This window comes from Malus sylvestris, chromosome 2, assembly GCF_916048215.2.
Source record: "Malus sylvestris chromosome 2, drMalSylv7.2, whole genome shotgun sequence".
NCBI lineage: Eukaryota > Viridiplantae > Streptophyta > Magnoliopsida > Rosales > Rosaceae > Malus > Malus sylvestris.
In genome coordinates this window covers 4,398,004-4,415,685 of record NC_062261.1, presented here as the reverse complement: position 1 = coordinate 4,415,685, position 17,682 = coordinate 4,398,004, and the positions used below count along the sequence as shown (strand labels likewise).

At 33.8% G+C, this 17,682-nt stretch overlaps 2 protein-coding genes across 2 annotated transcripts; both read right to left on the bottom strand.

Moving 5' to 3' along the window:
* Positions 1 to 151: 151 nt before the first annotated feature.
* On the bottom strand, positions 152 to 3,313 carry LOC126595805 (aldehyde oxidase GLOX1-like). Its single transcript, XM_050262113.1, has 4 exons — positions 2,583 to 3,313; positions 2,167 to 2,327; positions 1,439 to 2,010; positions 152 to 859 (listed from the first exon to the last, which is right to left on the bottom strand). The coding sequence occupies exons 1-4, from the start codon at positions 3,219 to 3,221 to the stop codon at positions 264 to 266; spliced, it is 1,968 nt and encodes a 655-aa protein (XP_050118070.1). The 5' UTR covers positions 3,222 to 3,313; the 3' UTR covers positions 152 to 263.
* Positions 3,314 to 6,719: 3,406 nt separating this feature from the next.
* On the bottom strand, positions 6,720 to 9,282 carry LOC126595796 (protein SPEAR1-like). Its single transcript, XM_050262105.1, has 5 exons — positions 8,783 to 9,282; positions 8,557 to 8,667; positions 7,640 to 7,719; positions 7,438 to 7,516; positions 6,720 to 7,125 (listed from the first exon to the last, which is right to left on the bottom strand). The coding sequence occupies exons 1-5, from the start codon at positions 9,008 to 9,010 to the stop codon at positions 7,009 to 7,011; spliced, it is 615 nt and encodes a 204-aa protein (XP_050118062.1). The 5' UTR covers positions 9,011 to 9,282; the 3' UTR covers positions 6,720 to 7,008.
* Between the last annotated feature and the right edge of the window lie 8,400 nt (positions 9,283 to 17,682).

Here is a 17,682-nt window from a genome sequence, read left to right as displayed (position 1 = left end):
ACACCAATCACAGCATCAATATTTGCTTAGCAAACTTAATAAACTTGGACTTTAACTTTGATAAATAGTGTTTGGTAATTTCTTTATATACTTCAAGGTTTGATGTTTTGTTTTTGACGTACATCGATCAAAGTTAATATGACAAAGCAAATTAAGAAAAGAGAAAGATATCATGGTATAATCAAAATAATTAATTAATTTTGATTTAAACATGAGTGAAGCAGGCGATCATGAAGCTAGGAAATTAAGCCAGCCCTAATTAATTACAGAATCTGCACCCAAATTCCCACGCTAGGCACACCGCGATAGGCCACAAAAAGCAGGTAGTACCCTGGCGGAGCGAACACGCTCGAACGTGGCGCCGCCACTTGAAGCTTGTAAACACCCCGTGCCACGTTCTTCAAGTCATTCTTTCCCAAAATAACCAACCTCTGGTTCATCGAGAACCCGTGAGTCGTGAAAGGCGGCGCGTACATTGTCACCTTGATGTCTGCAATGGCCACGGGGTTGTCTTGGAGCTGAAACTGGACGTTGAATGGCTTGCCGTACTTCAACTTGATGTCGGAGTTCTTGTCCATGATGGCCGGGCGGTGGATAGCCAATGCCGGGTCCAGGTAAGGCGGCGAGAAGTGCTCGATTCTCATCTCGGTTGGGTACTTGGCCTGGAACTGGTACCCTGGGTTGGTGTTGCTGCCTGCTACAAGGATTTTTCCATTAGGGAGGAGTGCGGAGGTTGAGTGGTACATTCTTGCAATCAGAGTCGGTTGCAGGTTCTTGAATCGGTTTCCTGGTTTCTTGTTGGGACTGTAAAGCACAGGAGTGAAGTTGGGTTGCTCTGCCATAGTCCATGCTGACACACCTGTTGGAATAAATTAGGGTTACAAATTGCTGTGTTTATTTTGCACCACTAATTGTTATTGTTCTTTTGACAGACTTATATTACTTGATATATTAGAATTTAGAATTTGGTCCTTAGTTTTAGATTAGATTTTCATTACGGTTCTTAGGGTACAAGTAAATTGTTATAAGGATTGCATGTATGTTTAGGGTTTTTTTGAAGTTATGAAACTACTTCTGGAAAAATGAAAGGACCTTTACGTCAGAGAAGCACTCCCCCAATTGCATTAGAAACACTTAAGCTTTAGTTTAAAAGTGATTCTAACAAAAATATTTTTAACAAAAGTGCTTATAGATGAGTGTTTTCCTCTTTTCGTTTGGAGCACCAAGACAATCAGCGTAAATGTTTTCTACCAAAGTAATTCCAAGCAAGCCATCATTATCATAATAACTTACCGCTAATCAAATGACGTAAATCAAACTCTAATTTAACATCCGAACTTAATCAAGAAAACCATTTTAATTACCAAAAGATGAAAATCTAAAAACCCCAGGGAAAATAAAGTTCAGAAAAACCTTTACGAGATTGAGGCAAGCATACCTAGTTGGGCACCGTTAATAAGCAAGAGGTCTCCGGTTGGGAGGATAAGTAGATCTCCCATGACACGGCGAGAGGGCATTTTTTCCTTAACCCACTTAGGGTTAGCGTCTGTAATCCGAAGCCTGGCACAATCTTGCAACGCGGGAATGAACTTCTGCTTGCCTGCAAGGGCATAAGCCTCGGGCTTAGCACCACCGCAAACAATGACCTCGGCAGGGACGAGCTGAGGGTTGGGGACACTCAGGTCTATCGGCAGCAGGGCTGACATCCCTGATGCCGGGTAGTTTCGCGATCCACCACCCAACACACGGAACTCTTTGATTACTTTGTTGGTCTGAGGGTTGAGCAGGACAGAGCGGCGGTTGGCGAGGATGAAGAGGTTGCCATCTGTCGAAAGGTGGACGAAAGGATAGAGGTTGTTTTCGTCTAGGTCGGTGGTTTCGTCGAGCATTGGAAAGAAGATGGCTTGCTTGTTGACTTGTCCTTCCCGTGGAACGTACTCAAAGCTGTATGCCTTGCGGCCACCGACTATAATGAATCTACCGTCAGGCAGGGTAACTTGTGTTGAATACCTATGATTTAAACAACAAAAATCTTAATTAACACTAAACAATCGTTTGTTTGAAAATATTTAACTTAAACTAATGTTTCGAGGTGTTTTAGTGGAAACCCTAAACCCATTCTTGGTGCGCGAGAAACTAATAGGATTGTCCAATAATGTATACTACCATCTTGGTTCTGCCAAGGCGTCGGGGAGATCCCTAAAGTCACATGTGGGGCATGCATCGAAGTATCTAACACTTCTAGTTCCATCCAACCAACCACCGGTGCTTATAAACCTACCATCGGCGGTCAGCCCTCCTGATGAACACCATGGGTCTGTAAGGACCTGTTTATATATCACCACCGTCATTGTAGCCCGTACTTGGAAATAGATTCGTAAAAATGAAAAACTCAAAACCTTATTTTTGAGCGTTACGACCATGGACTGTATAGCAACATAAATGCTTATGTATGGTCGAGATTCACAATCAACAAAACGTAAGCCTTTATACGACACCAATATAAGTCTGATAAAAAAAACTTTATTCATGTTGTAATATATGCATAACTTGAACGAGTGCAATGTGCATGTGATCCGAACCTTTAGCGGCCTGACTGCATTGGTTTGAACATCATATTCAACTGCATGAGACCAACAATCTGTTAACTGCTCGCCCTTGTCATTCGTGAAGGGTATGCATTGTCCGTTAGGCAATTTGAGGTTGGAAATACGGAAGGCAGTGGCATCGTACATCACGATCTTGTTGTTGGGGAGCAAATTCAAATGCATGGCCGACACGCCTGAGTCCAATTGAACAACTTGCCACGCCCCAGTGAATAGGGTTGGGAAGTCATGTGAAGGTACATCTGCTGCTGGCTTGCCAGGCTGAGGAACACCGGGAAATCCCGGCAAGTCAAGCTTGGGACGCACGGCACGCTTCTTATTACTGTGGAAGTCTAGCCTGCTGTGTTTAAGATCAACAGCGGGCTCTGCCCTACCGGCAGTAGGACCATGATGGGGCTCTGGCCTATCAGGCCTTGGATCAAAGCCTTCAGCTGAAGTAAAATCCGCGCCCTCAATTATGCGGCCATTGCCATCTCGTTCATCGAAACCCAAGGGGTGGAAGGAAGGGAATTGAGGGAAATGAGGCAAATGAGTAAAATGAGGTTCTGCGTCAATCCCATTAATTACAAAGAGGAGAGGGAGAAAAATGAGAAGCTTGTAATGCAAGGCAGCCATTGAAGAACTCAAAATTTCTCCAATAGCTCTTCAATTTCCTTGCTTTGTGCTTCTCTGTTTTGATTCCCAGCTTAACCTTCCATCTCTCCTTTTATAATTTGTAAGTATATATCGCCACCAATCGGTTAAGACCTTTTGCAAAAATAGCAATGTGGTTGTTAATCCTTGTTTGCAGGCACCCCTTATCGTGGCTACTAATCATTTTTATCGGTTATCACCATTTCCTCAATTTGTATCGTCCCTTAATTTTGAATGTTAATTCAAAGGCACCAGTTCGTTTTAGGGGTGTAAAGTAAACTAATGGCCATTTATTGCAGTTCCATCGATTAAGAGAAGCAATTGCTATTTTTGTGGTGACAATTAAATTATGGTAATTACCCCTTAATCCCATCGTAAATTAATTTCCGAATTTTTTTTTTAGTACATCTATATATTTTTACATTAAGGGGAGGGGATGTTTGGCTAAGCCACACAATGGGCAACTTAATTTGGTATCAAATTCGTTATTTATGAGATTCGAACCTAAGACCTCTAATTTTCAAGTGAAAAGAAATATCACTAGACTATAGTACTGAGCGACAATTTTCGAATCATATTAGTTGCCTTTGATGTTATGTACAAACTTTTTTTAAATAACGATATTCATTATATAAATTTCAACCGTACAACAAAAAATGGTTTTTTTTTTTAATTTTTTTTATAGAAAACGATGCCACACTTAATTAGTAGCTGGATTTAAAATATATAGTATCCAAATAAGTTGACAGCAATTTTCTTTTTCTTTTTTATTTAATCGAAAACAGTGACGTTTAACCGGAGACCCCTCCACAAATGATAAATTTGGCAATGAATGTTGCACATATTTATATACATACACATTTCCTCGAACATTATAAATTAATGATGAACTTTGTTTCTTGACTTCGTGTATCATATTTTTGTTTAAGCCTCGTTTAGCAATTCGGACTATACAAACTATTTCAGTCGAATAGGATAAATAGTCATCGAATAATACTGACTAAATTAGTCGAGTATTTAGTGATGTGTCGAATTAATATGTGCATCGAATAATATGTCAGACTAAAATATTTTTCTAAAAAAGTTCTACAAAATGAAAAGGGGAGAAAACACAAAAAAAAAAAAAAAAAAAAAACCACAAACCAAGAATAACGCAAAGTACGTGTGTACGTTGAACTATATAGGTGAGTTAACCTGTTTTGACACCATGTTAAACATGTCATAGGAAGAGAATTGAATCTAAACTACATATTAATAGAATCTGGTTGTCAACCAAAACTCTAGGAAATTACCATTATAATTTTCTAATTAAAATTGAACATAAATAAAAATTATGAGCAATTTAGTAATTACACAAACACAAATTTTATTATTTTTATTATAGCCAAGTAATAGTAACATACCCTATTTAAAATTCAAAATTAAATTAAAAAACCAGAAGCCAACAACCTCCAATCAAACAAAAAATAGAATAATAGGCTTACGGAAAGAAGAGTAAGGTGGAGCGGTTGTTTGAAACAGTGCGAATGGACGTGGGGAGACGGAGAAGAGGGAGTAGGATTCTCTCCTCTCTTTTTTTCCTTTTTTTCCTCCATTTCTATTTGAACGATCACAGTTAAGCCATGTCAACATCTTATATTAATTTGTTATAACAAGAGAAAGATAAAATAAAAAAATGTGAGAGAAAGAGAAGATAGAAGGAGATAAAAAGAAAAGGGGAAAGAACTAGTTCGGAAAAGAGGGAGAAGCAAGGATCAATTCATTGCTCTCCTTTTTTTTGTCTTTTCCTTTTGTCCTTTTCCTTTTGTTTTTTTTCAATGACAATCCCTATTCACAACAAGTCGTAGCAAAATAAAATGACTACTAAGTTGCACGCGCAGAGGATATGTGCTGATTGCTAGTTTTATTGGAAAGAGAATAATGAATTATTAAGATCGTTACTGATGTATATCTCACACAGCAAAGAGTCCGGATCCTCAATGAATTCTTTTTGTGAGGATTCTGGAGATTCGTGAATTGTATCTGTTCATTATACATCGTACGGTTAAAAATTATTTTAAATATTTTTATTTAAAAATAAATATAAATAATATTTGACAAAAAATAATCACACGATGTACGATGAACGAATATAATTTACGAATCTCTAGAATCATTATCAAAAAAATCAAGAGAGGATCCTGTTCAACAAACACCTTCTAGCAAACTCTACATCCTTAGGCCTCTATTTTCCTTCTTTAACTAACTCCTAACTGACCTACAAAACCAGTTGTATAATCTGCTGACATCTGGCACAATCTTGGCTCTTCATTCTTTACCCTTAACTGATCGAACCATTGAGTCTTTGACACCTAAGCTCAAACCGGAACCGCATAAAAGTAGACAACGTTATCTAATCCAGATCCCACTTTGTTATTCAATTATTGATTTTGTACGAAATCAGGGCAACGCGTCAAGTTTGCCGACAAATAAACCTCTGACAGATTATCCATTCAAAACCAAGAATACTGAACAATACACACTGTTGAAAAAGGGCGTCGATTGGCAAGTTAGACATTCGATTAGGTATTGTTTTGTTCTGCACTTCTGCTATATACTTTCCAGCTTTGCAGGGATGACCCTAAATTTAAAAGCCAGACCGGACTCCGGAACCTTAACAGTAATTTTCAAGTTTTTTCATGAGAAAAACACTCTCAACCTGTGAGCCATGGGAATCCAAATGTTTTTTCATTTTTTGGTTGAAAACGAACAATATGAAGACTTGATGCATGTTATTATTCACCCAAAAACAGCTAGATCTTGATCTTAATTGCTGCCAGCTGTTCGCCTTATATGCATGTTTTGCATGAATTTGAAACCAAATCAAGATTCTGCAACTTACTTCCGACATTGCATCTGTAATCATCGAGTTGATTTCTATATTTTGCTACATGATCTGAAGAAAGCTACGAAGGCAACAGTTTTATTTACTTTCCATAAGCAAATGGAATATATATGTAATGGGTTGATCACACTTTTCTTAATGTGAATCGACAATCATAATAAAGAAACCATTGAGTATTATGAAATAATTGTATGATCTAGGTCGAGTATACAAGATTCTCTACTCATATTTTCTGAAATAACATACGTCATGCTCTTTTTTTTTTTTAACTGCATATGTGTAAATAATGGAAAGTGTTTTTCACACTATTGCATCATGTTTATTTCTGGCTTTTGAAATCAATGGACATGAATAAGCATAATATGTGGAAGAAAAATAGTGTTTTTTTTCTTTCTAAAAAATGATTATATTCGGATGTCAAACTAATTACTAGATCTCACTTTTACTGAACAAATTTAGAATCCGTTGACTCAATAGCAGTTAATCTTATCCTTAACACGTTTTCTTTCTTAATTGATTCGCTTTTTAACCTTCGTACAAAAACTTACTAGTTACTATTGATCAATAGGACTTAGGGAGAATAGAAACCAAACCAAGAAATCAAGAAAGTTGTACCATGTATCAAGGAAAAAATTAGTACTAATGTTGTTCCTTCTTTTCTTAGGCAATATTAATTCAACGGTTCAAGAAGAAAAATTCATCACTGTATTATACAGACATAGTCAATAAACTTGCATTACATGAGTTCTTACACATGACAATGAATACTAATTAATTTGTTGCCTATGCTCAATTTGAAGCGCCACATATTTTGATGATCAGCTTGAAATTGCGAGTAATACGTACGTACGTATGTAGTTATGAACCCATACAGACTCGAGCAAACTAAAGTGAGAGTCTGAGCTCCAAATCTAGATCTTGGGTGTCACTTGATTCAGAGTTGTGACTGCTTGAGCCCATGGAGCTACTTCTATGTTTTCCGCTCTTCCTGTGCTGAGAGTCCTACAGATAGAATAAGATCACCAGTGCATATATATAGAAATGTGAAATAAATATAATGATAGTTTACCAATTGAGAAATGATTTTCGCATCTAATTTTTCTCTTTTTGCACAGCTCTATTTATTTTTGTTCATTGATTCTCTTTTGATTTAATCAAGCAAAATGCTAAATCGACAGGGATGTGCAATTGTGCATGTTAAAAAAATGGGTGTGCAGAAATCTATCACCTATTAATTTTGTTTCATATTATCGGAATTAATGTGTCAAAGTAGATCCACATTTGATAGGTGAGAAAGCATGTAATTATAAGTACCTCTACTGGAGGTGGATTTAGAAGGTCTCCGGTCATGCTCGGTTGCACAAAATGTTTGGTGTCTAAGATGACGTCCCATCTGGTTTTAAGAACTTGAAATTTCACGCAAGGGTTAGAAACAAAAAAAAATTCAGGAAAAGAAAAAACAGTTCACAGAAGTCACAAAGAATGAGAGAGAGAGAGAGAGAGTAAGCATACGCACCCTGCTGTTGTACTAAGTTGGGAATTATGATCACCACCATATATCATGTTTGCTCTTTCATATTCACCAAGACCGCCCATCTGCGATACCAGGGAAATTTTAAGGAATTTAATTAATTAGAAACTCAATAAGATTGATCAGAAGTACTACTTGTTGAAATTTTTTTTAGATCGAAGAGAGCCTCACTCTAACGACACTAATACTATTCACAACTTTACCATCTGCCAAATCTGTCAGGTGTGGAGTTTTACCACAAAAGCTTCGGTATTACTTAAGAGTAGGGTAATCATATTTAAAGTCACCCTTGTTAACTTCCCCCACCGATGTGGGACTGCCAACACGCCCCCTCACGTATAATCTCATTTAGTGGTTCACACGTGAAGATTCACACATCGACAATTAAAACTCAGAGGTTGGCTCCAATGAAGTCCAGATTTGTTTTTGTTTTTGCAGGAAGTGCCTCTCAGAAGCTTCTGATCAAGGCTAATCAAGAGTGTGGTTTTTCAGAGGTAATGAGGTTTGACTATAGAAACTGGATTTATTGCAACATATGCCCTGCGACTAACTAGGGTTTGGAGCCAAATAACGAATAAAATTAAGTAACTTCCTATATGTCAGAAAAGTCTATCATTTTAAGGGGGAAAACCACTATTGTTCTAATAAAACCACTATCGTTTCTAATAAACCATTATCGTTCACCTCAGAAAAGGGGGAAGAAAACAATTGCTCCAATTGGGTAAAACTGTTTGAATTGTAAGCATTTGTTGTGGGTGGTGATGATCATGACATAGATGAAGTTGGACATGATTTCACAATCATTGATCAACATAAATGTATGTGCATGGTGACCCATCAACAAATTAACTGGAAACGAAATTACGATTAACGAAAATTGTGGGAATTTACACAAAACGCACCATGATGTTGGGGTGGAAGCCATAAGAGAGTGGGGAAGATGTGGAGGATGGTGAAGAAGAGAAAGATGATGATGGTAGGGACGAATAAGCTGTTTGCACTCTGGTGTCCTCCTGCAAGATTATAATGAATTTACATTAAAACCCCATGAGACTTAAAATTCTCTCTCTGCAAATGAACCCAATTACGAATTACTCAAAGATGGAGAGAAAGTATATGCGTACGTACGTTGTTGAAACTAGTGTAGTATGGAGAGTGGAGGGAAGGGTGATAAGTAGTGGAACCCATTTGACCGTGTAATCTGATCTTCTCCAATTGAGCCACCCCAAGGCCTCTCTGGGGTTGCTTTGGCTTGTCTGAATTACTCTTCTTTCCTTTCCTTGAAGAAGAAGAAGAAGAAGAACCACCACCACCACCTCCTCCCATGTTTGGCTCCCCAAAATAAGTGCTCCCCATCTGATCGATCTTCTTAATTTCGATTTCTTCCTCGCGCTATGTATGGGCGAATGTATCAGACTATCCCTTTCAGACAGAGAGAAAGAGATATATAGCAAGTAGAGAGAGAAAGAGAAGATTGGTTTTGCAAATCCCAAACTTTGTGGCAAGCTACTCTGAGAAATCAGAGATCTCCAGTGACCCTTAAGCTGGCTTGCAAAACCAGTAATTATTGCATCGCTGGATCAGATTATGTGTAGATTCTTATGTTTATATACTTAGATTTTATGCTTCTTCTCTTTTTTCCAGTAATTTCATAACTCATATAATTTCATTACTTTAATATTTTCCATATTTTTTATATAATTGTCCTACAATATTGTATTCCATTTATCAAATATTTTCTTTTCCTTTAGATGTGGACTTTATAGACTACTACTTGAAAGCGATTGTCTATATGATTTGAAGTGTTAAAATATTGTGCATCAATCAAACAAGAAACTACCCCACCACGCGCTGCAAATGAGTTGCATATGGCACTAGTTTATGCTGTCTGCAAATTTTATTATAAACATTTAATTTTTTTATGATAAATTAAGTTAATTAACAATGAACATTTTGCTTCCCGGACAATTTATAATAATTATCCTACAGTTATTTATGGTGGCTGTCAAATTTATTAGATAATTTTTTACAGTAACATCTTTAGGATATGTGGAAATGCGGTATATGTAATTGGTAATAAAAGATAGTGGAAATTCAAAAAAATTTCTTTTATTTGATCAAATGAATGCAAAAAAGAAATATTACTTCTTCTGATTTTTTTTTTGGATATCTTTTCTGATTTTATTACAAGAGATATTATTATTTTGAAATGTATTGAAAATAAAAGGTTATGGATATTCAGAACACAATGAGTTAAAAACGAGGATTCTATCAATCAAACCATTATAACAATAATTGGCTACTTAAATATGAGTAGGAACTCCTATTTTAAACTCTTCGTGTTTAAATTACAAAGTTTTGTGCTTATGATTTATGAGTCCTCTATAAAGACCATCTCTGCAAAAATAAATTAAAACTAAAGTTATTTAGTAAATTTATTATAGCAAATACCAATACAATTCGTAATACTTTTATCAATCTCGTTTATCTATTTTTATATAGTTCGATGACTAAACGACCTTAGTTTTAATTGATTTTTTAACATAAGTGATTTTACGTAATGATTTATAATAGGAATCGATTCTGACCATAAACACAAAATCCTAAAAATCGACAACGAATAATTTTAAGTAAAATCTTTAACTCATCAATTGAATTTATTCATCAAACAATCCGCCATTAGCATATCATTTCTGCTGATTGTGCAGATTTAAACATAGGGTGGGTTCCACATTTGCTTGTGGTTTCCAGTTCCATGATAAAATTGTATGTCAGCTTACGGGTGCCCTAAAAGCCCCAGCTGTTAACAACTTAAGATTTCTTTAAGCAACTTATTAAGAAAGGAGAAGGGTTTAAAATATATATTATATGACACATTATGGAAGCTAGACCAAATCACATTTAATTCGTCTTCCAAAAAAAAAAATCACATTTAATTTTAGATTCTAGAAATCTTTTTTGCAGCTTCATAGGGATTGTCTATTAGTGATGAGGATTAAATAATAATAAAAAATATTGGCTTCTCAAGCAGCTAACTTGCTGTACCTGTGGATCGATCTTATGTATTTAATTAATTAAATTTCACCTTAATCTTTTCCATATAAGATAATTAAGAGAGATCAATGTAAAAAAAAATATATATATATATATATTGTTAAAATTCTCAAATTTAAGTAGTTTCTCAAAAAGAATGGTTAAATATGGAGAATTGACCAACATATGGTGAGAATTTCGATTAGATATATATATATATGTTTTTTTTTTTTTAGGAAACATATGTATATGTGAATGGTTTAAGGGACCAAATCTAATTGAGCTGTTCCACGCATGATCTGTGGGTCACATTTTATGTGTTGTTGTGTGGGGGAAAGAGAGGCTGCTCCATTTGGAGTATGAGTCTATATCCTCTTTTTTTCTCTTCCCTTTCTTCCCCCTTTTATTTGAAAGGTCACGGTTAAATCACGTTAACATCTTATATTAATTTTTTATAGAAAGAGAAAGACAAAATAGAGAATGTGAGAGGAGATGATGGAAGGGGATGAAAAGAAGAGGGGAAATAATCCTAGTCCGCTCCATTTTCTTAAACAGACATGTGAACTCATGCAATTACCAAAAACCTCATTAATTAAACATGTTATGCAGCTACTACTTAGTATAACGGTTTAGTGGTATTCACCTTCACTTGTAAGTAAGAGGTTTTAGGTTCGATTTTCGCTAGGCGAATTTGAACCACATTATTGTTAACCTATTGTGAAACTAAGCCTACCTCTCTCTTTTAATGAAGATAATATCGTTTGTTAAAAAAATAAAAATAAAACCCATATCATGCAACTTATAAGTTAGAGGTTTTAGGTTCAAATTTTATCAACAGTGAGTTTTATATAATTTGATCCTCACTTTTAGTGTAATTATATAATATTGTATATAAGAAAAACAGGTATGTCATTAATCATAATTGGATCATTACGGCTTTGACTCGTTGAAGACATAAAATTATTTCTAATAATGCTCTGTATTATATAGAAATTTTTTAGCTAAGACGTTATTCTATGGGCTCTTTAAAAAATTGTTTTCCAATCATACTCCCGACTTTAGAGAGTAGTAATGGCTATGAGTCAATATTTAGCTAGATTGTTTTCCAATCATACTCCCAGATGAATCTATCTTAGAATGTAGATAGAGAGCATGATTGGAGTTAAAAAAAATTAAAGGTTATATTTACTTAGAGGTTTTGTTTTATGTTTTTTTTTATTAAAGGTCTAGGTTTCCCCTAGTCCTTCTGGACTAAGGTTTGTTTGATCTATTTTCTATTATTGCTCCACCGTACTATTATAAATACTTTCTTATGAAAAAGAACAAAATAATTGAGTTTGTATTTAAGAATTATGAGATTGTAGAGAATTTTGAATTTTTAACAAGTGGTATTGATTTAAGTTGGGGAGAAGTTCAATTTCTTTCTTTTTTCTTTTTTTTTTAAAGGATCAGCGGATGGCTTTGCGACGGCAATCTAAGTCAAGCTTTATCCATGTGTCAAATAATGGAGCCCAAAACATGCTGGAGTGGAATTATGGAAAGCGTTCATATTTGGTTTTGAAACAAAGAAGCCAATACTTAATCGAGACCGAAAGATAAATGAAAAAAAATTAAGAACACGTTGAAATCCAAAACGTCATTTTTGTGGTGTGCATGCAACGATTTCACACCATATCCATTTATTTAAATTAGAGGAATGTTAGGGTGACTAAATTTGTAAACTAAATTAACAAACTAAATGAGGTGTCACAAATAAAAAATAAGTACGTTTATCAATGATTAAGTAATAATCTAATCACCAACTTTCATGTCATTTAGTTTACAAAATTTAATCTACAAATTGAGTCTCTCTAGCATTACTCTTTAAATTATATTCGTTAACCGATGCTTGAAGCTACCAACTGTGTAAAATGAAGCAGGGTTATTTTCCTTCCAAATCTCTCTTTCTTCCAATCTCTTCTTATTTGAACAGTTATAGTTAAGTTATGTTAATATTATTATAATATTAATTTGAAGACGAGGAGATTTGGAGGTGTGAAAATCATTTTCGGTACAAAATGCATCTCTAATTAGAAACATTATTATAATAAACACATGAGCATTACTAAGTAGACTGCCTGCAATCTACATTATGACAGTCAACTGCATGAGTAAATTATACATGTCGTGAATCATATGATTAAAAACAATTATATCTACAAAGGTCACATAATTTAATTGGGTAATACTAGGGAGATCAAATTTGAAAACTAAATTTGCAAATTAAATAATGTGCCACCGATAAGAATAATCACGTTTATCAACGTATAAGTAGTAAACCAATCATCAACTTCCATGTACTTTAGTTTTTTTTTAAATTTTATCTATAAATTTAATCTCTCTAGTATTACACAATTAAATTTATTTGGTATTTTCCTATATCAATTTGGAGAGATTTTTCAGTGTGACCGTCACACGGGGTGGTACACCACGTGTCGCTATATAAATGGTGGGATATGTGTGTTACAAAGTTAATAACTTAGAAAATAAAATTTCTTACCACTTACATAAAAACACATGGTGTACCACCTGTGTTCCCTCACAACTAAAAATTTATCATCAATTTGAAGATGGTGTGATTTCCGAGGGCCCTATTAATGTGTAACGTTGTCATCAGGCACTGACGTCCACAATTCTTACTTGGAGGTGGGTTCTCTGCCCTCCCATTTCCATACTATCCACATCCCCTCCTCCTGTTTATGTGGTCACGATTAAGCCATGTCAACATTTTATATTCCTATTACTTTTTGTTTTATTATTTTTATAAAAAATTAATATAAAATGTTGACGTAGCAAACAATCCACCTCCATTCTTACTTACCAATAATGTTAACATATATTTAGTAAACACACATATAATATTACATATTTCCTTTAATTTGACAATAAATACTTATTCAATATTTACAAAGAAAAACGTACAAGAAATTAGATTTTAGATTATGTAAACATACCATTCGTGTCATATGCAAATTGTGTATGTAATGTACCTTATAAAATTATGGCTTATTAATTTTGAAGTGTTTTTGTATGAGGCGTTTCATTCAAGCGCATTTTCCATGATTATGTTCAATAATAGAATATTTAACATTGTTTGATGCACACCAATTGCTTATTTAAATAGTTACGTGATTTTTTAAACTCAGCTATATTTTGCTTATTTAATCGATCTAAACAAAAGAAAAAAAATCAATTAGTCATGTGAAGTCACTTTTAGAATTTGTCTGCAACACTCAAAAAGAAGAATGAAAAAAAAAAACCCTAAATTGGATATAATTTTGCGGTGCTTTTAACCTTTTTTTTTTTTCAAAGTGCTTTTAACCTAATTTGGGTTAGAAAACCCAAAAAGCAAAGGCATAAACAACTTTTTACCAGGAGAATAAAAGGATTTTAATAGTAGTAAGGGTAGTGGAAAAATGGGGGAATATATATGTTAATTGGATTTGATTTGATGAGTGATGGAGTTAGTACAGTAATATAATAGTAAGAAAAAAAAAAAGAAAGACAAAGGTAAGTGGAGAGAGATGAAGGGAAAATATGATATCTACTGTAGATTTGTAGGCACATGCAAACTTACATAGTGGATTACTCCGCACGATTTGCAAAGCAAAAGAAAAAGAAAGAAAAGGAGAGGTGAAACGATCTTTGGAAAACGCTGTGTTTGTTTTGTGTTAGAGAATGCTAAGGAGATTATTTTAAAAGTGAATTTTTTTATAGATTTTTTTTGTTACTTTATATTTTTAGCACATTGTATTATAATGTTAGCACGAAAATTAACGTTAGACTATGAAATATTAGAGAATTTATAGAGAATCATATTATGAGAAAATTTCATTAGCATTTCTCTTTGTATCTTCAGGGATTGAAAATTGAAATGTCAATTCTAGGAGAGATTTTACGTGTACTTAAAATAATAAATAAACGACTAAATTGATATATTTTATTTTTAAAGTAAAAACATGTTACAGTACGTTGTAAAATCTCTCCAAGTCCACCATCCACCATTCCTATATCCATTCAAATCAGGCTCAATCCCATAGGTTTCCCAGAATTAAATAGTATTCCAATACGGCACATGGGGAGTTTGCACCATAACTTCTCAACTGGTTAAGGATGTTGGGAAGGACAATGTTAGGAAAATTAAGTACGTTAATCAATTTAAATTCGTAAAATGTGATGTTTTATTAATAAAAAATAAATACGTTAATTAAAATTTAAATAATAATTCAATTATTAATAACACATCATAGAATTTACAAATTTAGTTTAATAAATAACATCCTTAGCATTACTCGAGAAAAGTAAGTGACAAGGGATTATGGGTCGGGTTGGTGCGCGTACGTGTGTATGTGTGGGATTGATAATATTCTATACAAAATTAAACTCTCTGTCTCTCCATAAACTTTTGTTGGATCAGTTAAAAATTGAAAAGAATCATCAATGATCTTGATAAAAGTTTGATCCAATGTCACACTAGCTCTCACACTAGCTTTGCTGCTACTACTCTCATGCCATACTTAATCTTTTATAAGTATTTAGCCGTTGACCATAATAAAGATCTTCAAAGCAAAATAACAACTCCTGTAAAATATTTTAATAAATGAAATCACTTTTTATTTTCTGAAAAGAACAAATGATCTCATCAATAGAGTTTAGTTGTGCTCCTTTTGTTTTTTTTTTATCCGCCAGAAAAGGAATTAGCCGGTGATTTTACTACGATAATATATATTTTTTACAGATTGAAAAGATTTATAAAGATATTTTAGTCTCCTCCTAGTGATTAGTTGTGTTCATTTTCGGCTGGGTTAATCTGCTACTTCTCATGTTTATCACCCCTGTAGACTTTTTTTTTTTGGGTTTTCAAGTCCTTTTGGTTTAGAGAGACTTATATATTCTCTTTGAAATTTATACATTTTCTTGTTATTGTAATAAATCGCTATTGTTACACCGCAAAGAAAAAACAGAAAGTAAACAAAACCCTAATCATACTTCTAAATAAATTAAACATGAATAGGTCCAAGATATTGCATGTATGGATAAAAAATTACTTATATATATGCCATTGTAACAACTTATGGTTTTGGTGGCGTACTTTTATATATTGCTTTGATTTGCTGGTGACCCTATTTTTATATGGAGATGCATGATTGAGTAGTTAAAGAAAACCTTGTAGATACCTAGATCTCTTATATAGGCTAGCAATAATTTTGTAGCCAAATGGTGAGCTAATTGGATTATAAAATGGACAAGGATTGTCTGCTCTCCCATGCCCTCCTGTTTGGTTAAGTCACGTCAACATTTTATATTACTATTTATTTTTATCTTATTATCTATATAAAAAAATAATATAAAATATTAACGTGATTTAACCGTCACCATATAAAACAAGTTAGCACGGAAGGGCACCAAAAGTAAGAGGGGCAGACAATCCTTTTCCTTATAAAAATACCCCATGAATCAATGTTTAAACTTGGGTCGGAGATCCTCTTATATTTTTTATGCAACACAAAAGTACAAGAAGGGTCTAAAGGACTTGTATAATTAGGGTAAATTATAAATTTATAGGGCACAGCCGGGATATGGGGACCTTGGGAACTACAAAGAGCTCCCAACCCACGTGGAGATGCTAGAGAATTCAACACTTGGCCTCTCACCTCTTTTTAGATATGAAGAAGTTTTTCAATATGCCGAGAACACGATTTGGTACATCAAGTGTCATAATATATTTGGTTATAAATTTGAAAAAAAAATTCAATCAATTATATTATAACATTTAGTATACCTAACCGTATTCTCGGTACATTGAAAAATCTCTTTTAAATATGCAAGTCTTGCAAGAAATCCTATAAAGGTCCTACTCATGACTTGGAAATGAAGCATAATATTAATGCAATTGTCCTCATTGTCTCCTCCTTAATCACAAAACCAACATACTCAGTGCTCATATGATCTATCTTGGATATCATTTCTGAATTTTGATCTTGTTTTCATTTAATAATAGATAATTGTGAATCGTGATTACCCTAATCTTCAATAATTTAAATTCTAATAATTCACTGTACAATATGATCATTGTTTGGTGTGCTTTGATTGTGTTTATATTTGGAGGGAATTTCTCATTATAATTGGAATTCTTTCCCTTCCTGTATCTTCCAATATGATTTGGGATTAAACGTCTTCAAGTTCGAAACAATCAATCTATATAATCAGTATATATGCTCAAAACATGCAAGAAATATTCTCCCATATCACAAAAAGTTATTGGGTCATCCTAGAATACACTCATGAAAACTCAAACTTAAACTCGAATATAAACCGGATCCAACCTATCATATATTTCAAATTTATTGAGCCTAGCATTAAGCTTCTGTATGAAAACTCGAATATAAATGCGATCCAACCTAATTATATTTCTCAAATGATTTGATTTTAAATGTGTTCAAGTTAAAAACAATCAACTTATGCTCAAAAAATGCACTAATGTTTTCTCGCATGGTGAAAAATTATTACATGATACTGAAATTTCAAATTAAGTTGAAACTCGAATCTAAACCCGATCCAACCCACTGATAAACAAGGAAACTAGTTGCATATAAATATAGACAAGCCTAAACCCCATGATATTGTACCATATATATTTTTCCCTTATACACTTGTGGAAACCTTTTTAAATTGGCATATATGACACTGAGAATATCTTGACCATAAAGTTTTTTGCTTAACAATTTCAAACTATACTAGTGATGATGTCATCTTCATGTTTAAATTACGTGCCTCTTAAGATGTTTCGAACGTGTTTAAAAATAGAGAAAATAATATTTAATAAACAACTTATTGAAACACATTATTGCTACTCTATTGTGAGATACTAATTATTTAAAAAAAAAACTGTACAAAAAAGATTAATTATTGAAAAAACACTATTTATATGATGAAAATACCCCTGCATTATTTGG